The sequence below is a fragment of the Heterodontus francisci genome, chromosome 18 (genome assembly GCF_036365525.1).
Source record: "Heterodontus francisci isolate sHetFra1 chromosome 18, sHetFra1.hap1, whole genome shotgun sequence".
NCBI lineage: Eukaryota > Metazoa > Chordata > Chondrichthyes > Heterodontiformes > Heterodontidae > Heterodontus > Heterodontus francisci.
This window is the reverse complement of record NC_090388.1, coordinates 74,934,773-74,959,135: the sequence shown is the minus strand read 5'-3', so window position 1 is coordinate 74,959,135 and position 24,363 is coordinate 74,934,773. Positions and strand designations below refer to the sequence as shown.

The 24,363-nt window shown below is 41.1% G+C and overlaps 1 protein-coding gene across 2 annotated transcripts in view; it reads left to right on the top strand.

The window, feature by feature from the left end:
- The window catches only part of pnpla8 (patatin-like phospholipase domain containing 8), a 76,558-nt gene that overhangs the window by 29,746 nt on the left and 22,449 nt on the right, over positions 1–24,363 (top strand). For both annotated transcript variants that reach the window (XM_068051003.1, XM_068051001.1), the window contains exons 5-8: positions 2,792–2,886; positions 6,931–7,102; positions 12,612–12,669; positions 21,957–22,151. In XM_068051003.1, the coding sequence (XP_067907104.1) occupies positions 2,792–2,886; positions 6,931–7,102; positions 12,612–12,669; positions 21,957–22,151 (520 nt within the window). The remainder of the gene's footprint in view (positions 1–2,791; positions 2,887–6,930; positions 7,103–12,611; positions 12,670–21,956; positions 22,152–24,363) is intronic.

The window sequence follows — 24,363 nt, the reverse complement described above, 5'->3', positions numbered from 1 at the left end:
AAACAATACAAACCAGTCCAAAAAAATCGTTGAAAAGCGGTTCATTGCAATTGAGTTCAGTTAAACAACAGGAAGAATCTTGAGAGCAGCAGCCCCTCATAATATATCATGACATTTATGAGCATTACCAATGCCAAAACCCCCACCTTGAACATCCTGCAGGATAACATTGAAATTCACTTGAACCAGCCACTATTGTGGCTACCAGAACAAGTCAGAGGCTAGGAATTATGAGGTGAGTAGTGCACCTTCTGACCCCTCGAAACCTTTCTGCCGCCTACAAGGCATAAGTCAGGACTGTGATAGATTACTTCTCCACTTGCCTCGATGGGTGCAGCCGCAACATTCAAGAAACTCCACGCCACACAGGACAAAGTAGTTGCCTGATCAGCCCTCCATTCACCAGCTTAAATGTGCACTCCCTCTACCAGAATGCACTGTCCATAGGATGCAGTGTAGCAAGTCTTCAAGGCACCTTTGAAAACAGCTCCCAAATCTGTAATCTCCAACACAGAGAAGGATGGGGCAGCAGGTGCATCGGAACACCATCACTTCCAGGTCCCACACCATCCTTACTTGGAGCTGTTACTACTTTGTCACTCAGTCAAAATTCAGGAACTCCCTAGTTAACAGCATTGTGAGAGCACCTTCACATTTACTGTAGCAATTTAAGAAGGTGGCTCACCTCAAAGACAGCTAGGGATGGGAAATAAATGTCAACCTTGCCAGAGGCACCATATCCCAAGAATAAAAAAAAAATGTCTGGCATGGTCAAGTGACGATTTACTGCTTATGTACTCGTGGATTGGTTCTCTGAGATTATGAAGGTTAAGCAGTCTAGTTATGCTTTCTTTTCACTTGCATTTGAAAAAGTCTGTCTGTGAATTGCTAGGATTCAGACCCTGTCCCAACAGTATTGTTTGTTACAAAAGGCAGCTTCTATAGGCAAGTCTGTACTCCTATGAGCTTTATGCATCTCGTGAAGGAGTTGTAGCGTATCTCTAGGCTAATCATCTAGTTTTTTGTTCTTGAATTATACAGAATCTGCCCTATACGTAATATTGATCTCTCCAAAAGGCTGAGAAGCACTGTAACAATAAATCGACCATTCAGTCTAAAGTTAATAACCCACATGTATTGGCAGTAAATAAAATTATATGACAAAACCCAAGTAGCAGTTATAGTACTTGACTTTCTGATGCTTTAAGCTCTGTGGCCAAAATAATTAAACAATTGTAATTCTATTAAGTCCCTTTTCAGTGTCTTAACAGCTTTCTTAAAACCTGTAACATGGGCACGTCTAGCTCCATGGGGTTCATTCTTGCTGTAATCATTCGGATTGACAATACAAACAAGTGAATTAGAAAATAAATCTGAGGCCTTTATACCTAAACATAGCCTTTTGAGGTCATAGGTGGTAATTTTGAAATATCAGTTTTCCTAGCAGGGCCCTTGCTGATGGGACTGCCATTATAGTTAGTTGCTCTGTCTCAACTTTTCCTACTTGGTCTGAGGAATTCATGAAACCTGCTTTGGTCTTTTGCTAAATAACTTGGCTTCAAAGGATAGCCCATAATTTATACTACTACCCAGATTCGAGACAAGGTCTTTGCATTTCACTCATTCTCCCACCCTGCCATTTGTTACACCCAGAAAGACAATCTTATTTTCCAGAGAACAGTCAAGAAAAGCCATTTTAAATTTGTATTTTATATATACTATCTACAGACAGTGTTATTATTGTGCAACCTACAGGTCATTGGGCTGAAAGGCCAAATACAAATTTGACAGATAGTGGGCATGGCTTCCATTTAAAAACACATCCAGAGCTTTGACCTTTTTATAATTTAAGTAGAAGAAACACATATGTTCTATAATTTGTAACCTTATGGGTTCCTGTTTCCATCTCAAATGGCTTCTCTGATCTTTCCTGGGTATGTGTCATCTGTTGAGAAGCCTGATTAAGGGTATGGAGATGCTTGAAGTTTGTTTTCCACGGGAGCTTAAGGAAATAAATTAGTGTTCTATAAAGTAGAGGAGCAATTAGGTGGTGTGGGAGTGAAATCCACAATGAAATAATTATCCATGGGTTCTAGATGGAGCAGGCTTGATGGGCTGGTTGTCCTCTTCATGTGTTGACTTCTCTTATGCAGTCACTTTTCTGTCTCAAGTTTGCCAGGAAGTTTTGCATTCCTGTGAGCTGATCTTGCAGAACTTTGTCACTGCACTCAACCCAGGGAGCTGATGGGTAAATTTCTGATGTCTGACTTACCACTGGGGTACCAGACCCATTTGAGGCCAAGTGGATTCTATGTGGTCTTTCAGTTCCTTTATTGCATCTCCTGCTCTGTTCACCTTGGATGTTTTACCTCTTGATTAAAGCTCTGTATCTCCAAGTAGCACTTTTCTAGCACTGTTGATACATACTGGGTATTTGCACAAGTCTATAATAGAAATAATTCTTCATAACTTAAACAGATGCAAAAAGAATTTTCCAATTAGCTGCATTGATTTGTGGTTAGCCATTATATATTAAGTGCTTCATTCCAAGCATGACTTCCACCAATGGCAAGTAATCTGCCATTATAGCAGGTGGATTTATAGAATTTGTACGTGGCTTGAGTTGAAAGCATTAAAAAGAAATGCTTATTTGCAATGAATAGAATATAACATTTTGATATAAGCAACAATATTTGTTGCACCATTTAGTTTAGAAATTGTTTTACTTTTACTGAAAAGGCATGAACTTGGATATGCAAGAAATTTGAGAGAAATGTGTTATTTGTTGCAGGGGACTAGTTGCTCTTCAGGCTCTTCGTAAACTTGAAGAACTGACAGGAAAACAAGTCTTTCAGCTCTTTGACTATATCTGTGGGGTCAGCACAGGTAGGTTATGTGGTGGTGGTAGTGGGGGGGAGGGGGGGTGTGCGGAATCTAAGTAGGCCTCAATATAGATATGATTGAGTCATTTAGCCCATTCTAGCCTGTTTCCACTTCTGTTCCCGTAAGAGCATCTTATTGTTCCTTGCATGATGTTGATTCCAAGGAATTTACTTCTACTGCACCCAAAGCTTCACTGCACTGAACATTCTTTGTCAAACAAGAACTTATTGGCATCAATCCTAAATTTGTCTTCTGACAGTTTGGACCTGTGACTAGTGAATCTGGTAATTATGTTCTGATAAACTAGCTGGATGGATTTTGGTGACAAAGCATATTCTCTGGAGTTGAAACACTGCAAAGTTCATCACTATTGGCAGCCATGCCTTCAGCTGCCAAGGCCCGATGCTCTGGAATTCCCTCCACCTCTCTTTCCTCCTCGAAGACATTCCTTTTTTGGCCAAGCTCTGTCATCTGCCTTTAATATCTTCTTGCGCGGCTTGATGTCAAAGTTTGTTTGATAATGCTCATGTGAAGCACCTTGGGACATTTTTCTGTGTAAAAGTGCTATATAAATACAGATTACAGTAGTTGTTAACTGGGGAATTTATAGCAGTTGCTTTTTATGAACACTAGAGGGCACTGGTTGTTAACAATTCAAATCCATCTGGGATAATGCAATAAGATTAAAGCAGTAGTTCTAGGCCCTATACAAGTAAAATGAAACAAGAGAAGATGGACATAATTCGTAGTTGTACACTCCAAGGAGAAGAATCCTGATTCATAGTGAACAATGGCTTAGATGTACCTCAGACTATCCAGGCTTCAGCTTAGGCAAGGTCATTGGGGTATGGAAGCTAATTTATTAAGATGAATATTTCCTCTGCTGCCTGTAAGGGTCCTACCTAAAATTAATGATGGGCATATAACGTCTTTTAGTTCCCAATTTTTACAAAGTAAAAGTAAATGTTGCAGCGACCTGTTTTCTACAGTGACAAATAAAACAAAGAAAACATATAGCAAGAAAAGGTGCTCATCAACTCTGCTCAATCCAAATCTGTATGATTATTCTTTCATGGATATCCCTCCCACATCACTAGTTGATGCTTTAGGGACATTGAGTTTATTCCCCTATCTCCTCCCCCCAAAAGAAAATCAAGCAGTGCTGTTAGTATCTCAATTTCTCCCCACAGGCCAAACCACCGCCACCACACCCGCCCGCCCCCCAACAGTTATTGATCCAGCTCCATTTTAAAGGTACTAATTCATTCGACATCAGCTGTCATTTCTGTGAGTCTGTTTCACAGATCCATTATCGAGAAAGGGGTTGGGGGAGGATTGGGCTCATGAGGAAGTAAGTTTTTCCTGATGTAACACAAGGTCCAGATTTGTGGATTTTGTCCTTGTGTCTGTTTGTCCTGTGCTCGTCAGTTAAATAGCATGCTTATTTCAACCTCTAAATCTTTCATTACTTTGACAACTTAAGTCATGTCTGTCCTAAGTCATGTTCCAATCAAGATAAAGTTTGTTGCTGAAGTCTTTTTTGGTTTTAATTTCTTTAGCCTGCAGACATTCTGGTCACTCTTTAACGAATCCTTTTCGATCTGTTTGCCATACTCCAGACTTGGCCTCAAACTCTGTGTAAGGTCACTATTTATCAGAAACAGTGGTGGTATTTTACAGATGAGTTTGAAGCCAATTCTGATTCCAAAGAACAAAGAACAAGAACAAAAACAAAGAACAGTACAGCACAGGAACAGGCCATTTGGCCCTCCAAGCCTGTGCCGATCTTGATGCCTGCCTAAACTAACACCTTCTGCACTTCCGGGGCCCATATCCCTCTATTCCCTTCCTATTCATGTATTTGTCAAGATGTCTCTTAAGCGTCGCTATCGTATCTGCTTCTACCACCTCCACTGGCAGCAAGTTCCAGGCACTCACCACCCTCTGTGTAAAGAACTTGCCTCGCACATCCCCTCTAAACTTTGCCCCTCGCACCTTAAACCTATGTCCCCTAGTAACTGACTCTTCCACCCTGGGAAAAAGCTTCTGACTATCCACTCAGCTGATACAGACGAAAACTGGTTTCGCGTTTAAACCCTTCCACTTGACAGACAGGCAAGACCTTCATCCCCTTTACTTAGGCTGGATTCAAATGCAGGGACCAGACATGAAAGTCGTCTTAAAGTGGGACTTTTTGGTTTTATACATGTTCACTACTATTTTTTTCATATATGCACTACACAATATAAACCTGCATAAATGGTCTACAGTATCTTACCCCCTCTACATAATTAACTATCTTCAGAGTCAGAATGGACCATTTTGCTTCATCCTCATTATCTAGTCAGAGCTCACATCATTAAAAAAAAAGTATGACTGTCATTCACAGGTATAGTAAATAGCTGGATCTTAGAACACATCCCCACATATTGGTTAGTGGTCTCCATTACAGAACATTTTGTATTTTTATTAATGTTTTCTAGTTTCGGTTGCCAGCCAATCCTCAATTTGCCAAATTTTTGATTAGCTTTAAGCATTCTTATCAGGCTTGCATGAGGAACTTTGTCAAACATCTTTTGGAAATTGAAGTAAACTCCATCTGTTGAATTACCTAGTTCACAAGCTTGAAAATGTATTAGTTACCTGTTTCTTCTAATACCATGCTGGCTGGTTCCCATGACATCTTTGTTCTTTAAGAGAATCCTGTGAAATGCCAGTTGTCGCTCAGTGGGTAGCACTCTTGATTTGGAGTCAAAAGGTTCTGGGTTCAAGTCCCACTCCAGAGATTTGAGCACATAGTTTAGGTTAATAGTTGAGTGCAGTACTGAGAGCGTGCAGCACTGTCAGATGTGCTATCTTTCAGATGAGACATTAAACTGAGTCCCCATCTACCTTCTCAGATGGCTGTAAAATATCGCATGGCACTATTCGAAGAAGAGCAGAGGCGTTCTCTCTGGTATTCTGATCAATAATTATCCCTTAACAGTCATCACTAAAGCAGATTATCTGGTCATTTTCACATTGCTGTTTGTGGGACCTTGCTGTGTTTTGGGATGTTCTGAGGTCCTGAAGGGTGCTATATAAATGCAGGCAGTTTCTTCAAGAACTATTCACGCTATGGATTTTTTTTATTCTTTCATGGGGTGTGGGCATCGCTCGCAAGGCTAGCATTTGTTGCCCCATCCCTAATTGCCTTTGAACTGAGTGGCTTCTTAGGCCATTTCCGAGGGCAGTTAAGAGTCAACCACATTGCTGTGGGTCTGTTGTCACATGTAGGCCAGACCAGGTAAGGACAGCAGATTTCCTTCCCTGAAGGACATTCGTGAACCTGAAGAGTTTTTACAACAATCGACAATGTTTTCATGATCACCACTAGACTAGCTTTTATTTAATTCCAGATTTTATTAATTGAATTCAAATTCCACCATCTGCCGTAGTGGGATTCGAACCCATGTCCCCAGAGCATTAGCCTGGGGCTCTGGGTTACTAGTCTTTTGACATGACCAATACGCCACTGCCCCCCCCCAACCCCATTATGTTCTGTTAACAGACCTGTAATCACTAGGTCGATGCCTCACTTCGATTTTGTTGCAGTATATTGGAAATATATTTGTCATTCTCTAGTCACAAGATAATTACTCAAGGAAGGCCATTCTGCCAGCTTAGCTCATCTGCCCAGAAAGACCTGACATTTTCGCCCTTGCAGTATCGAATTGTAAATAATTTCAGAAAAAGTTGGCAGGAATGCCTGCTCATTGTAATAATGAGCTCCAATTTGTCAGTAAGCTCATTTAGCAGTATGGTGCCAGTATGTAGTACAAGTCACACTTAAGCCAATAAGCTGTCAAGTGCCAATGTACGACTTGTGCGCTAATCTTGATTCCCTCAAATTGCTGTCAACACCAATTATCTCATCCTTGCATTGTACAGCTCAAAATGCTCTCCAGATTCAACTGGTTGGACAGGTCAAAGTCTGTAAATGTACTGTTACGTACTTTTTATGGTTAAAGCGGACGGATTGTGTTGATTTGCAACAATTATTTTCAGGTGCCATACTGGCCTTCATGTTGGGGCTTTTCCAGATTTCACTGGATGATTGTGAGGAAATGTACCGGAAGCTAGGGTCTGATGTATTCAAACAGAATGTGATAGTTGGAACTATGAAAATGGGCTGGAACCATGCCTTTTATGAGAGCGAGCCCTGGGAAAAAATACTGAAGTAAGTTTTGAATTTTCTTTCTTATAACTTTCTAAAACCAGGAGCCTCAACAGTCAGCTGTGGTTGAGCATAGGTAGGTATTTAGGGTGCCACCCATGGCACAAGTGCTAGTTTAATTTAAAAAAATAGTGGTTCAAAGGGAGGCTGATTTTCTGCTAGCATCAGTCTTTTTGCAAGAAGGAGTCTAGGACATCCCATGCTGAAATTATACTATTTGGGTAAACGGCAACCCAAGACTCCTCTTCCTGAGGTAAAATGGGAGCATCACTAATACTGTGCCCTGGCCTGTTAAAATAGGCTGCTTAATTTTAGTTCACCTTTCCCAAAATTAACTGGGAGCGTGTGTGTTTATTTTGGTTTAAAAAAAAATTGATAGTTAATTGTATTTAGCCTCTTGCAGTTCCCCGTTATAACATGTTGTTTAGCATACTCTTGTAAAAGTGACAATAGTCCTTTAAGAGCTGTTGAATCAAGTATCCCCTCCCCCAGCCAGCTTTCAGTGGCCGTTTTCTAATTACAATTAGTAGCAGGCTTACCTAGTCTCACAGTTGCAGTCTAGGCCAGCCTCCTTGCTGCCAGCAAGGGTAAGCCCACATCGTGACATGCCTATGAAATCGGTGATGCAATTTAAGGGCTTAACACTTGACAAATAAGGATGTGCCCTGTTGCTATTATTTTCAGAATGCCTACAATTGTAACTTAAAATGAAAAGAACAAACAGATGGAAGTTTTCTAATCCCACTTCATGACATCTGGTATTATACTGTGCCATGCAGAACAGGGCTATCTTCAGTTAGATCCAAACCAGGATGTGTGCTGAGTCAGTTAATCTCTTGTGGGCAAAACTACAATTGGATTTAGTGCATTGGATTCAGTTCCCCTTGGCTGAGGAGGAGTTAAAAAGAAAAAATCAGGTGAAGTTCCTGCTCCTGATTGCCCTGTACTGTAAATGAATGCATGCTGGTTGAGGACAAAATTTGGAGAGCTGTCGCACAGACCAGTTGCGCAACAGCCAGACAGTCATACTCGCAGAACCATGACGTACAAACAATGTCCTGGACACCTCCATCAGCATCCCTGGGGATGCCCTGTCCCATCGGCAAGACAGACCCACCAGAGGTGACGGCACAGTGGTATACTGTCAGGAGGGAGTTGCATTGACTCTGAACCGCTCGAGTTTCATGGCATCAGGTCAAACATGGGTATGGAAACCTCCTGCTGATTACCACCAGTTGCCCTCGGTCAGCTGATGAGTCAGTATTCCTCCATGTTGAACACCAATTGGAAGAAGCACTGAGGGTAGCCAGGGCACAGAATGTACTCTGGGTGGGGGACTTGGATGCCCATCACCAAGAGTGGGTCGGTCGTACCACTACTGACTGAGCTGGTTGAGGCCTGAAGGACATAAGCTGCCAGACTGGGCCTGTGGCAGGTGGTGACGGAACCAACAAGAGGAAAAAACCTGCTTTATCTCACCCTCACCAATGTACCTGGCGCAGATGCATCTGTCCAAGACAGTATTGGTAGGAGTGACCACCACACAGTCCTTGAGAAAAGTCCTGTCTTCAAACTGAGGATGCTGTCCATCGTGTTGTGTGGCACTACCACTGTGCTAAATGGGATAGATTAAGAACAGATCTAGCAGCTCAAAACTGGGCATCCATGAGGCACTGTGTATCATCATCAGCAGAATCGTATTCAACCACAATCTGAAACCCCATGGCCCGGCATATCCCCCATTCTACCATTACCATCAAGCCAAAAGATCAACCCTGGTTCAATGAGGAGTGCAGGAGGGCTTACCTATCTAGTGAAGCTATAACACAAGACCATATGCATGCTAAATAGCAGAAGCAGCATGGGATAGACAGAGCTGAGCGATCCCACAACCAACAGATCAGATCAAGGTTTAACAGTCATGCCGTATCCAGTCGTGAATGGTGGTGGACAATTAAACAACTAACCGAAGCAGGAGGCTCCACAAACATCCCCATCCTCAATGATGTGAGAGCCCAGCATGTCGGTGCAAAAGACAAGGCTGAAGCATCTGGATGATCCATATCAGCCTCCATCTGATGTCCCCAGCATTACAAATGCCAGTCTTCAGCCAATTTGATTCACTCAATGTAATATCGAGAAATGGCTGAAGGTGCTGGATACAGCAAAGGGTCTAAGTCCTGACAACATCCTGGCAGTAGTACTGAAGATTTGTGCTCCAGAACTAGCCACACCTCTAGCCAAGCTGTTCCAATACAGCTACAAACACTGGCATCTACCCAGCAATGTGGAAAATTGGCCAAGTATGTCCTGGCCACAAAAAGCAACACAAATCCAATCTTGCCAATTCTCGCCCCATCAGTCTGCTCTCGATCATCAGCAAAGTGATGGAAGGTGTCATCGACAGTGCTGTCAAGCAACACTTACGCAGTAATAACCTGCTCACCAGAGCTCCGTTTCTGCCAGGAACACTCGTCTCCAGAGCTCATTACAACCTTGGTCCAAACATGGACAAAATAACTGAATTCCAGAAGTGAGGTGAGAGACTGCGCTTGACACAGTATGGCATCATACCGAGTATGGCATCAAGGAGCCCTAGTAAAATTGAAGTCAGTGGGAATCGGGGAAAACGCTATATTGGTTGGAGTCGTATCTAGTACAAAGGCAGATGGTTGTGGTTGTTGGAGGCCAAACATCAAAGCCCCAGGACATCACTGCAGGAGTTCCTCAGGGTAGTGTCCTCGGCCCAGTCATCTTCAGCTGCTTCATCTATAACCTTCCCTCCATCATAAGGCCAGAAGTGGAGATGTTCACGGATGGCACAGTGTTCAGTACCATTCACGACGACTTAGATACTGAAGCCGTCCGTGTCCACATGCAGCAAGACCTGGCCAACATTCAGGCTTGGGCTGATAAGTGGCAAGTAACATTCGTGCCACACAAGTGCCAGGAAATGACCATCTCCAACAAGAAAGCATCTAACCATCTCACCTTGACATCCAAAAGCATTACCATCACTAAATCTCCCACCATCGAGATCCTTAGGGTTGCCATTGATCAGGAATCTAACTGGAGCAGCCACATAAATACTGTGGCTATAAGAGCAGGTCAGAGGCTGGAAATTCTACAGCGAGTAACTCTCCTCCTGACTGCCCAAAGTCTGTCCACCATCTACAAGGCACAAGTCAGGAGTGTGATAGAAAAGTCTCCACTGGCCTGGATGAGTGCAGCTCCAACAATACTCAAGAAGCAACAACAAAGCAGCCCGCTTGATCAGCACCCCATCCACCACCTTAAGCATTCACTCCCTCCACCACCGAACACGCAGTGGCAGCAGTATGTACCATATACAAGATGCATTACAGCAACTCGCCAAACCTCCTTCAGCAGCACCTTTGAAACCTGCAACCTCTACCACTTAGCAGGAGAAGAGCATGGGAACAGCACCAGCTGCAAATTCCTCTCCAAGTCGCACATCATCCTGACTTGGAACTACATCACCATTCATTCACTGCCGCTGGATCAAAATCCTGGAACTTCTTTCCTAACAGCACTGTGGGCATACCTACACCAGATGGTTTGCAGCGGCTCAAGAAGGTGGCTCACTACCACCTTGTCCAGGGCAATTAGGGATGGGCAACAAATGCAAGCCATGCCAGCGATCTCGCATCCCATGAAAGAATAAAGAAAAAAAAATAGCCTCTGGGTTACTAACTCTTAATATCTAAGCTTTTGTGTGAAAAACAGTAACTTGGATGAAGTACAGTGAGCTGGCACTTGTAGAACAATACCCCCATCATGGGTCAGCACCATTGGGAGATGATTGGGTGATTTTAATGACAATTTTAATTGTCTTACAATGCAGTCCAGAGGTTGCAATTATAATGTAGCCAAAACATTTAAACATTAAGCTGCCTCACTTGATTTTTTTTTAAGCAAAGAAGAAACTTTTGCTCAACTGGACAAAAGACTCGATCACTTTCACTCTGCTGTATTTATAGTAAAGGATGCAGTGCACTGGGTGCGCGATCCCACATGAGAAAAGGTTTACACCAGCAATTCAATCATTGCTGAAAGCTAGTTTCAGAAGGTTCTTATGGCGCTGGATTTTAACTTTAAGCGATTGGGTTAAAAATCAGGTCCTTGGGGTCTGGAAGTAGGTCTTTACCCATTGCTTTCAGCAGGGGGATGGTGCTTGATGAGTAAGGACCCAGGTTTCAAATGTGGAGCTATCCATTTATAGAATTTGTAGTCTTTTTTGGCAGTTGAATGAGCAAACCCACTGAATTTTTTGGATGGAGCGCAGTCCAAGATCACCAATACAATTTGCTTTTATTACCAATACAATTGGGTTGGGTTGACATGTTCCATACCAGTGTTCACCTTGTTAATTTCTAGTAATCTGTAAGATTCTGATCAGAATCCTATCATGACAGTTGGCAGTACTGAACCTTCATCTTCATGTTTAGGATGAGAATGCAAGAGTTTCTATCCCTTCACGTCAACATTCTGTAGTTGTCTAAAATGCCAATGCAAATTAACAGTGGATACAATTTACATCAGACTTCTCCAGCCTATGAAACTTTCTTGCAGAGATTGTTGTTGCCTGTTGAAGTTCACTTAAAAATGTAACCATTGTCCACTGGACCGGAGTTGCTTAACCATGCAGTAGGTGATGGAAAAGTGCAGATCAAGAGACTTTTGGTAGTGGATTTTCAGGGGCAAGTTGTAGCTTCCAGCCGTGACCATTACCTTGTGTGGAATCCTTGTTTAGCAATTTTGGGGATGGAGGGAAAAGATAGCAATTAGAGGGTAGCTGACCTCTTATCTCACTAATTGACCCAGGAGCTTGTGCATTACAAGGAAACGAAAACCCAAATGACTGGTGAAGCTATAAATTCTTCAGTTAAACAAATGTCCTTGGGGTTTCTGCTGGTTAATAATTTGAGCTGCTCTTGTGAAGCATGGTGTATACTTTGTTTTAAGAGCAAGGAACTTTCTAAATATTTTGGGCAAAGCACGCCCATAGAAAATTTCCCAGTTTCTTCAATATCCACAACAGGCTTAACACATGCTATTGATTTTAGAAAGTGTGAAGCATGTAAAAGCTTTAAAAATTGAAGTTGACTGAACTTCGTTTAGCAGCTTTAAAACATGTAGTGTTTGCAATAGTCAATACATTAATGCCAATGCTTGAATTCAGAAATATTTTCATGACAATTCATTCTTTATAATATAATACTGATTTTTAATAAAATGAAGAGGCTCCCCCTGAGCTGCATTTCTTTTACTCAAAGACCACTGTAGAAATAGGCTAATTTTAGTTATTATGTCACATTACAATTTTATCACTCCATCCTAATTTATCAGCAAGACCTCAATGAATAAATTGATGCAATCTGGGACTTACATACTGATACTAGTTACTTAACTCCTTGCAGTTATATCTTTTGTTGAGGTTTATCTTGGAGTTCAGCTCTTTTTAAACTGTGATTAATGTTTTCTATTGTAGAGAAAGAATGGGTGAAGAACTTTTGATTCAAACTGCAAGGAACCCTAAAAGTCCTAAGGTGAGTTATTTTTGTGTAAATTTATGTAATGCGCATGCTTGGCATACTGACTTAATACAGTGTGTACTTTTATCATTATCATCAGTCTTTCAATGCAAAGATTATACTGTAGTCCTTTGACCCTGAATCTCATTAGTTACTGGATGGAAGTGTTACTATATTTTGCCTTAGCAGAGATAATTTTGGTAAATGCTTCCTGAGTAGAATTTTGAGTACAGTTTGCGATTATCAATTTTGCTGGAGAAAATATAGATAGAAAATTGGCTGTGATAATGGAAGCTTGGCAGCAAACCAGTTACTTCAAGTATATGAATATAATGAGAGATCGTGGAATGACTGTCCATTTTCAAATTCAGTGACCGGTAAAAATAAGCAGTAATGCATATTGAACGTACAATTTATAAATTTGACTATGGTTAAATTTATACAGTTGAGCCAGGTACTGATGTAAGCAATAAAGAATGTCATTTTTTCTTTAGTACTTGAGTTCCTGTAGTTCTTTGGATGAAAATTGTAACTAGTGGAAGAATTGAAATACTAACGTTCTAGTCTAAAGAGTGAGGTCCAGACTGAGGGATAGAAGGAAAGAACTGCTGTATACAGTTTGCAATGGCTGGAGAAGCGGGACTAGAAGAGAATTAAGGATTAGACTTTGAAGATTAATGTTTCAGCATTGATCCCATATAGCTTGCTTTCTGCAATAAGAGCATTGAAATATAATCTTTTATGTTTTCTTTATTTTGTGGCTATAAATGCTATTCTGAGAGGCAGGACAATTGATATTAAATGCAGTATTAAAATATTACATTGTATGCATGCACACAAAATCAAAAATTGATCTTCCCGTTTAGAGATAAACGAAGTCAGTATCCTCTGTAGGCAGTTCATATTCTTTCTTGAGCTTCCCACCTGGCAGTTCTTCCTGCTACTGGAGCATTTTGTCTTCGGACAGTGAACACAGCTGCAGTGTTATACTGTATAGCATCTTGACTGAGATGGTAGCCCTCTCTCTTTTCTGGGTTCACAGGTTGTAACCCTCATTATGTCACCATGGCCATTACCCCTGGTATGGCCGTCATTTCTGCTCCCTTAAGTCTAAGTAACGTGGACTTGTAATGATATGGCAGGCAACTAGTTTAACCATTCACCGCCAGATTTGGTTGGATCACATAAAGCTTTATCAGGTCCTGCTCTCGTCTGCGAAATTTGTTTACTGTTCCAGGATCATTCTGGAATGCCCCTGGTAACCTGGTAACCCCCAGTTTCATTTCTCTACTGCAAGCCACCTTTCTAAACCCCTCTCCCCTGTCTCCTCGAACTTCACCTCCAACAGCTCATGGATTTCTTTGTCACCATTATTGAGACCACCGATCAGCTACCTCTGCCACTCCCCCCGCCCCTTTCCCCTATCCCACTGGGCCAAACATCCTCTAAGATTCCACCTTGCTCTAGCCCTGAACTTGTTTCTTTATCTCTCTTCGTGTCCTCCAACCTCATCATGTCCATGAGACCCACCTCCTGCTCTCTTATTCCCACTAAACTACTGACGACCCAATTTCCTTTCCTGGCTCCCATGTTAGTTGATTTTATTAGCTGTTCTCACTCCCCTGGTTCACCTTCAAATCTGCCATCATCGTCCCGCTCCTCAAAAAACCCATTTTCTAAATGCAAGCTTATTTCTATACAAATATATATTCAGCGATATTGTAAAATGATCCCGTTATTGCAGAAATTACCCAAAGGTTGCAACAGTGTATAATCTCTGATTTATCATTATTCTAAAATTTAATAATGGTTTGAGAAGTTTTTAAATTAAAATGGGACAGAAAATAAGAATGCTAGGAATTCTGTAACTGAAGAATTGCATTATCGGATTCTACGACTTAACACAGAGCAATAGCAAACAAAATCATGTAGGTGAGCAGAAAGATTCTACGGAAGCTGAAGAATACCATAAAAGGTTCCTGTAAACTATTGGGAACTTTGAGGTTTGGTCCTGAACTGTATGATATGTATTGAGTCTTATAATTTGCACTGCATGAAATGCATCATAGTTACTGTACCACACTGCATGAATATGGGAAGGAATTAGACATGTTAAACACAGGAAGGTAGTGGATCAAAATCACAAACAATTGCAATATAATATTGTGAGTAACTGCTCGTAATCAACTGCAATTTGTCACTTGCTAAATTTCGTAACAACATTGTGATGATTTCTGATTCAGTGAAGTTTCAGAGAGCCCTGATGATTGTTGTTGGCCATGACAATTGCTAACAGCAAAGAAAGAAAAGTACAGTCCTGTTAGGAATATGGGAACGGGAATACACCACTCTTAAGTCTGTTTAATCACTCTAGTCGATCATGGCTGATCCATACCTCCACTTTGTTTACCTGCCTTTTCTCCAAAACCCTTGATGCTATGCCTAGCAAAAGTCTAATGACCTCAATCTTGAAAATACCAGTTAACACAACATTCTCGCAGTCTTTTGAGGGAGAGGGTTCCAGATCTCTACTATCGTGTATGTGGAAAAATGCTTCCTGATTTCACTATCTGGCTTAGCTCTAATTTTAAGATGACCCCTTGTTTTGAATTCCCCCACCAGAGAAAATAGCTTCTATATATCTACCCTATCCAATCCTTTTATAAATTTTAAACACCTCAATTTGATTAATTCCGCAACCTTCTGAACTCCAGGGTATACCAGCCAAGTTTATGCAGCAGGTCCTCATACTTTACCCCTTTTATTATTATGGTAAATTTTCACCGTACCCCATCAAGGCCAATATATCTATCCTGAGGTGTGTTTCCCAAACTGAATACAGTACTCCAGTTTGAGAATGACCAAGGCTCTGTACAGTTGAAGCATAACTTACTCTCCTTTGTATTCAGTCCCTTTTGAAAGAAAGGCCAGTATTCCATTAGCGTTTGTGATTATTTTTTGCAGCTCTACACCAGCTTTTAGTATTTGTATACAAGGATAAATTCCTTTTCTCCTCCACAGCTCTAATCTCTCCCAATTAAAATATTGTTATTTGTCATTCTTGGATCCAAAGTAGATGACCTCTCAGTTTCCCCTGGTGGAATACCAGCTACCACAGTTTTGTTCATTCATTTAGTCTGTCCCCTTTTTTCAACTTACTGCTCCTGTCTACACAACTCATTGTGCTTCTTAATTTAGCGTTATCTGCAAACTTGGGTATACAACTCTCTACTTATGCTTCATAGTGTATATGAGGTTATGTGGGAGGAATTTCCAGTCAGTAAGCTTATTTCATTAAATCACATGGTGGTTTTATGTGATCACCTGAATCCCTTGCTGTGGTTGTTTTCCATCACTCCTGAACATCTGTCCCATAATTTATTTTATTAAATGGCGTGTATTCTGGAAAAAAATGTATTTGATCTTTCAAGACCTGAATTTGATGTTTCATTGAGTAAATGTACTGTGTAGTGCAGACCAAGGGTGTGGGCTCTATCTCTGATCTACATATTAAAATTCAACTCACATGGGGCTGTTGCATTGGCCTTTGTGCTCCTAAGCTAGAGAAGGGAAAAATAAACCAGTGCTCTTGTCCCTGTTAGCTATTCCTCAGCCTCTGTCGTAAACTGCATATATGTGGATGTCATAGGAACAGAAGAAAACTCTGGGGTGAGAAAAGGCCATTTGGCCCATGGCAGCTTATCCGCTTTGTGATCTCATTGTAGCGTGCAGCTAAATTTTGTACATTCCTAATATTTTTGGCCCTGCTACCTTGCTGGCTCATTATTCCAAATATTTAGAACTTTTTCAGTACATAAGTATCTTCTAACATATGTTTTAAGCGAACATTTTTTTAACTGATTTAAATTTCTCTTGCCCTACTTAACATGAGTAATGTTTTGGGTTTACTTCATCAATGCACGCATTTAATATTCCTCAATGAGCCCTCCCTAATGGTCTTCGTTCTAGATTGTAATAAACTAACGTATTTATAAAACGCCTTTAGCATAGCAAAATGTCCCACAGCACTTAACACAGTCGTAATCGGATTAAAATTGTAGAGCTTGAACTTCAGTCTTTGCTCATAGCTATTTGCCATTGCACTTGAGATCTGCTGAGTTGGTGTCTCCTACCCCCTACCCCCCCCCCCCCCTGCCCAATGATTTGTTTTCTGGCATGATCAGAACTGCAACACTACCTGCAATGACTAGTGCATTTTATAGTGCCAATGTAATCTCTGGAGACTACAGCCTTACTGTTCTGGCAATATTCCAGTATTCTATCTGCTTGTTTTGATTGCCTTTTCACATAGCTATTGAATCTGTTAAGTCTATCATCGTCCTCTAATTCCTGTCTGACACTATGTCAGGCACTTGATACTTTTAACCAGTGTGTAATACTTTATCGCTGTTAGAATTAATGTGTCGTTTGGCTGTCCAAAATTAAATCACTAATGTAAATCCTTGTGTGTTTTTTTAACTACCTCTGGCTACTGCTTTTATAGTTTAGTGTCCTGATCAGATTTATAAGTTTGCATTTGATTTTGATATCGAGCTCATTAGGGCAGTTGTTTTCCTCCCACCGCCAAAGACTTTCAGGTGATGGGTAAATTGGCCATTGTAAATTGCCCCTAGTGTAGGTCGGTGGTAGGGAATATGAGATTACTGTAGGGTTAGTATAAATGGGTGGTTGTTGGTCGGCACAGACTTGGTGGGCCGAAGGGCCTGTTTCAGTGCTGTATCTATAAATAAATAAATAAATAAATTAGAAGTGATAGTGGCCCAAGCACTGACCCTTGCAGAACTCCACTCAGCACCATCAGGTGTGAAGTTGCACCCTATTGTGAGTTACCAATGAGAATTAAGACAACATAATTTGGTAGGTGGGGACAAAAGGGAACTTGTCAATAAGTCATGATATCCAGAACCAATTTTACAAGGATTGATTTTTCCTCTTGTCCACAAAATTACTAAATGCAATCTGGAACAAATTAAACCCAAAGAACAGCTTCAGAATGCCTAAAAGTATGAAGCTTGTTCCATCACAGAATTCTCTGTACCCTATGTTGTGCTCCCCCATGTTGTCTCTAATTCTTGTTATCTAATCACAGGGATGAGTCATATTGGCACTCTCAGCTGAAAACTGTGTAGTTTGCAGCTGACAGGTTTTTTTTAAACTAAAATATCAAATGTTTAAACTTGATCCTAGTTTGACAGTATGGTTAGAATTGTTGCTCCCAATGCTTCCTTGTAACTGCATTGTTTTATAATCCAAATTAGCTGAATTCCAAATAATTTTTTTTTTTTAAAAGGATACAAACCCAAGATTAGGCTGTACAGTAGCTCAGTGGGTAAAAGTACTATCACGCCACTAGATTATACAGGTGAAGAAAGTCGTAAGTTCAATCTTCCTGTTCTTTGTTAAATTAGCTTATCTGAAGCAGGGCAGCAGTGAAGATGTACAATTGGCCTCAGTCTCTGAGGAAACCATTGAGGGGAAAGCAATGTGCTTAAAACCAGAGTATCTAAAGCTGTTAACTTGGCCACTGAATGGTGATAGAAAGGTGGAAAGGGAGAAGTTAGTGTTCATCAGCATCCTCGAGAGCTTTCTTAGTTCATAATTTGCTTGACTTGCTGTGAGGTACAGGTACAGATTGCCATGTGAAAATATGATGATGTGGCTATAACAGAGACCTGGCTCAAAGAAGGGCAGGACTGAATACAAGGTATTCAGGAAAGATAGGAAAGGGGGGAAAAAAAGGGGAGTGGTGGCAGTATTGATTAAGGAGAGCATTGCAGTGCTGGAGAAAAAGGATGTCCCAGAGGCGTCAAAGACAATTAATTTGGCTAGAGCTAAGGAACAAAAAAGATGCAGTTACGTTCCTCAATGTTGTCTATAGGCCACCAACTGGTGGGAAGGATGTAGCGGGAACAAATTTGCAAGGAAATCGCAGAAAGGTGCAAAAATTATCGGGTAGTAATAATGGGGGACTTGAATTATCCAAACATAGACTGGGATAGTAGTAGTGTAAAGGGCAGTGAGGGGCAAGCGTTCCTCGAGTGCATTCAGGAAAATTTTCTACTGTATATTTCTGGTCCAATGCAAAAGGATGTACTGATAGACCTGGTTCTTGGGAATGAAATGGGCCAAGTGGATCAAGTGTCAGTAGAGATCACTTAGGAGACGGTGATCATTGTATCATTAGGTTTAGGCTGACTATGGAAAAGGACAAAGAACAATGCAGAGTAAGAATAATTAACTGGGGGAAAGCCAGCTTCAATGGGGTAAGAATGGAGCTGGGATGAATAAATGGAGTCAAAGATTGGTAGTAAAAACAGTAGCTGAACAATGGGCTACCTTCAAAGAAAAGTTAGTTTGGGCACTATCAAGGCACGTTCCCTTGAAGGGGAAAGGTAGGGCAAACAAATCCAGAGCTCCCTGCATGGCAAAAGAGGTAGAGTTTAAGATAAAGAAGAAAAAGTGTGCTTATGACAGATGCTGGGTAGAAAATACTATTGAGAACCAAGCTGGATATAGAAGGTACAGAGGAGAAGTGAAAAAGCAAATGAGAGAAACAAAGCAAGAACATGAAAAGCAACTGGCAGCTAGCATTAAAGGGAATCCCAAAAGTTTCTATAGTATTATAAATAGTAAAAACGTGGTAAAAGGAGGAGTGGGGCCGATTACGGGCCATAAAGAAGATTAACGCATGGAGGCAGAGGGCATAGATGAGGTCTTAATTGAATATTTTGCATCTTTCTTTATCAAGGAAGAAAATGCAACCCAGGCAATGGTGAAAGAAGAGGTAATTCAGACACTAGAAGGGTTTAAAATTGATAGAGGACATATTAGATAGGCTGTCTGTACTTAAAGTGGATAAAGCACTAGGATCGGATGAGATGCATCCAAAGATACTGAGGGAAGTGAGGGCCATCATTTTTCAGTCTTCCTTAGACTCGGGTAGTGCCAGAGGACTGGAGAATTTCAAACTTGTTCGCAAAGGTTGTAAAGATAAGCCCAGCAACACAGGCCAGTCAGTTTAACTTTGGTGGGGAAACTTCTAGAAATAATAATTTGGGACAAAATTAATAGTCACATGGACAAACGTGGGTTAATTAAAGAAAGCCAGCTTGGATTTCTTGAGGGAAAATCATGTTTAACTAACTTGCTGAAGTTTTTTTTTAAGGAAGTAACAGAGTTGATGAGGGCTATGCAGCTGATGTGGTGTACATGGACTTTCAAAAGGTGTTTGATACAGTGCCACATAACAGATTTGTGAGCAAAGTTATAGCTCATGGAATGAAAGGGACAGTAGCAATATGGATACGGAATTGGCTGAGTGACAGGAAACAAAGAGTAGTGGTTAATGGATATTTTTCGGGCTGGAAGAAGGTTTGTAGTGGAATTCCCCAGGGGTCAGTGTTGGGATCCTTGCTTTTCCTGATGTATATTAATGACCTAGGACCCAATTTCAAAGTTTGCAGATGCTATGAAACTTGGAAGCATTGTGAACTGTGAGGAGGATCGTGTAGAACTCCAAAAGGAGATAGACAAGTTGGTGTAATGGGCAGATAGGTGGCAGATGAAGTTCAATGCAGAGAAATGTGAAGTGATTGATTTTGGTAGTACGAACATGGCAAGACAATATAAAATAAAGGGGGTGCATGAGCAGAGGGACCTGGGTATATATGTGCATAAGTCATTGAAGGTGGCAGGACAGGTTGAGAGTGCAGTTAATAAAGCATACAATATCCTGGGCTTTATTAATGGGGGCCTGGAGTACAAGAGCAGCGAAGTTATGTTGAACTTGTATAAGACACTAGTTCAGCCTCTGCTGGAGTATTGCTGCACTTGAACGACGTGAGGGCATTGCAGAGAGTTGAGAGGTGATTTGCTAAGAGATATTCAAAATCATGAGAGGTCTAGACAGAGTAGATAGAGCAAAACTGTTCCCACTTGTGAAAGGATCAAGAATGAGAAGGCACAGATTTAAAGTATTTGGTAAGAGAAACAAAAGTGACCTGAGGAAAAACCTTTTCATGCGGCAAGTAGTTAAGGTATGGAGTGCTGCCTGAGAGTACGGTGGAGGCAGGTTCAATTGAAGCATTCAAAAGGGAATTAAACTGTTATATGAAAAAGAAGAACGTGCAGGGTTACGGGGAGAAGGCAGGGGAATGGAACTGGGTGAATTTCCCTTTCGGAGAGCCAGTGCAGACACAATGGGCCGAATGGCTGCCTCATGCACTGTAACAATTCTGTGCTAATATTTATGCTGAACAAGGCAAAGGTCAAGTAGATGGATTTCCCATTTAGGATAGACAGACTATGTTGTGTGCTCTTAAGTCAGTATGGGGCACTGTTCACAGACCCAATTGCAAAATCCACAAGATCCTCTGAAGTTGAAATTTGCATGGATAAATCATGCCATAAATTTTCACTGCTGTACCAGAAATACATCTGGCCTCTGGTCCTTCAACTTGTGTCAAACAATGTTGCATATAGTTCCAAACAAAATAATTTATAACAATTTACTTAACATATTTGTAAAAAATGAACCAAAAAATGTAACTCCTCACTGCAAAAAGTGCTTTGAGAAAGACATTGAATAAAAATATTGCTCAGGTACTGCATTGCAGTGTGTTGTGACAATGAAGTTGAGAGATGAAAATGCGGTAGTTTGTTTCTTTATTTCCCTTAATCCTTTGAGTTTCGAATTTCAAATAGCCATTTTGCTGTGGTGTGTTGCCTGGTTCCTGTTTGCCACTGCCTTATTTGAAAGCCAGAGTTAGGACAGGACAAGTGCCTTGCATACCTGGCAACTGCAAAGAGTAGCACAGGTGTATTATATTGAAAATGAATCTTCTACCGGTTTGACTGCAGATGGCACATGGTCCAATGAGACCGATGTCTGAAGGGAAGGGGATCAGCTACCAGCTTTTGAGTAATGTATTGATAAACTGAACATCATCTGATCTTTTTTTCAACCAAGTAAGTTTATAAAGTTTATTTTATGTAGAATGCTTAACATTTAGTAAAACAGCTGTTGAAATGTTTTGAGTAAAGTGGCCCATTAGAATTTTTTGATAGTAATCTTTGAAAATTTGGAGTCTGAATCTGAATGCAAAAGTAAATGATGTATTGTTCGAATGCAATTTTTAAAAAACTCAACTTTTGAGCTGCAGGTTACTGTATTGCGGACAGGGATCGATGTCGAAGTCAATATACTGACATATAAAAATAGACGCTTACATTTTCTTCTTTTAAATCATGCTGTTGAATGTTTATCACGTTTTACTTTCCAGGTGGCAGCTGTAAGTACCATAGTAAACAAAGGGACGCCACTGAAAGCATTCGTCTTCAGGAACTACAATCACCTTCCCAGTGTAAGATCGCACTATATGGGTGGATGTCAGTATAAGCTGTGGCAGGCAATTCGAGCATCCTCGGCAGCACCTGGCTATTTCCAAGAATATGCGATTGGCAATGACCTTCATCAGGTATGGCTAACTGCAATATACCACTTGCATGAATCTCGGCCTGTACATTATTCTACTTTTTTTTTTGATAATTAACAAACTTGTACATCTGTTGCACCTTTATGTCCTCTGGAAGTTCCAAAGCAGTTTGCAACTAGTTGATTACTTTTAAAGTGTAGGCAATTTACATAGTACAAGGTCCCACTAATAGCAAATATTTTGGTGGAATTGGCTGAAGTATAAATATTGACCAGGACATGAGGTCGCCCTGTTTCTCATCGAATAGTGGCACAGGATCAATCAAATTTAAATGTGGAATATAGTAACTCTTTAGCCAGTTTGGATGTCATTCTCTTGAAAAATATGAGTGGAATGCCCTCCAAGTTTGCATTCAACAGAAGGCTGGGTGGGAGTGCGAGCTGTGAGGAGGATGCAGAGAAGCTCCAGTGTGATTTGGACAGGTTGAGTGAGGGGCCAGATACATGGCAGATACAGTATGATGTGGATAAATGTGAGGTTATCCACTTTGGTGGCAAAAACAGAAAGGCAGATTACTATCTGCACGGCGACATATTAGGAAAGGGGGAGGTGCAGTGAGACCTGGGTGTCCTTGTGCAACCAGTCGCTGAAAGTAAGCATGCAGGTGCGGCAGGCAGTTAAGAAGGCAAATGATATGTTGGCCTTCATAGTGAGAGGATTCGATTACAGGAGCAAGGATGTCTTGCTGCGTTATACAAGGCCTTGGTGAGACCACATCTGGAGTATTGTGTGCCGTTTTGGTCTCCTTATCTGAGGAAGGATGTTCTTACTATGGAGGGAGTGCAGCGAAGGTTCACCAGACTGATTCCTGGGATGGCAGGACTGACGTATGAAGAGAGATTGGGTTGATTAGTCTTATATTCGCTCGAGTTTAGAAGAATGAGAGGGGATCTCCTAGAAACCTACAAAATTCTAACAGTACTGGACAGACTACTTGCTGGAAGGATGTTCCCAGTGGCTGGGGAGTCCAGGACCAGGGGTCACAGTCTAAGGATAAGGGGTAAGCCATTTAAGACTGAGATGAGGAGGGATTTCTTCACCCAGATAGTGGTGAACCTGTGGAATTCTCTACCACAGAAATCAGTTGTGGCCAAATCATTAAATATATTCAAGAAAGAGTTAGATATAGTTCTTGGGGCTAAAGGAATCAAGGGATACGGGGAGAAAGCAGGAACAGGGTACTGAGTTTGGACTAAAATAAAGACAAGAAATGCTGGAAATACTCGGCAGGTCTGGCAGCATCTGTGGACAGCATGGCGATCTGAGAGTTTGGACGATTAGCCATGATTGTATTGAATGGCGGTGCCATTTTAACGTATTTGAAGTGTAACACGAAACAAACAGAATTCGAAAACTGCTGTTCATCTTGGATATTTGTTGGAAGATATTTTTAAGAATTGTGCATTATTTCACAATTTATAGGCTGTGTCTGTCATGTTCTGGGTATGGCAGTTGTATTTTTTTGATGTTGGTGAAACATTGATGGAGTGAAGGTGGCTAAAAACTATAATAGATGCAGTGTTAAATGTGCTATACATTACAATTGAATAAATTCAAATGGGTGAAAACAGTTAACAGAAACTCTGACTGGATATAATCAGGCAAAAATAATGAAATTTTAACAAGTACTAGAACTGTTTTTGTCCCAAATTACCAGGGATTCTCCCTCCATGGCCCAGTGGGTAAAGGTGTTGCCTGATGTAACACGATACCGTGCAGAGAAGAAAGTTCCAGATTTTAGGTTCCATTACTGGTCTGAGCAGATTTGATGTCATTTGAAGCAGAACTTGGCATGCCACAATGGGCATCAGTAGCCCAAGGCTATTTGAGAAAAAGCCAGGTTTTCCAGTCTTGATTGCTATTCTCTAACTCCTCTCACACAATTATGGAAGGACAAGACTGTCCACAAACAGGACTATCCCGGCAGATCCATTGTTTCAGCCTGTTCCTGCCCCACTGAACTTATTTCTTCCTATCTTGACTCTAGCTTTTCTCCCCTGGTCCAGTCTCTTTCCCCCCCCCTACATCCGTGACTCTTCTAATGCCCTCCATCATTTTGACAATTTCCTGGCCCTGATCGCCGCCTCCTTCGCTATGGACGTCCAATCTCTCTACACCTCCATCCCCCACCAGGACAGTATAGGTGCCGTTTCTTGCTCCCGCCCGGAACTAGAAAACTTTATCAATTTTGCTT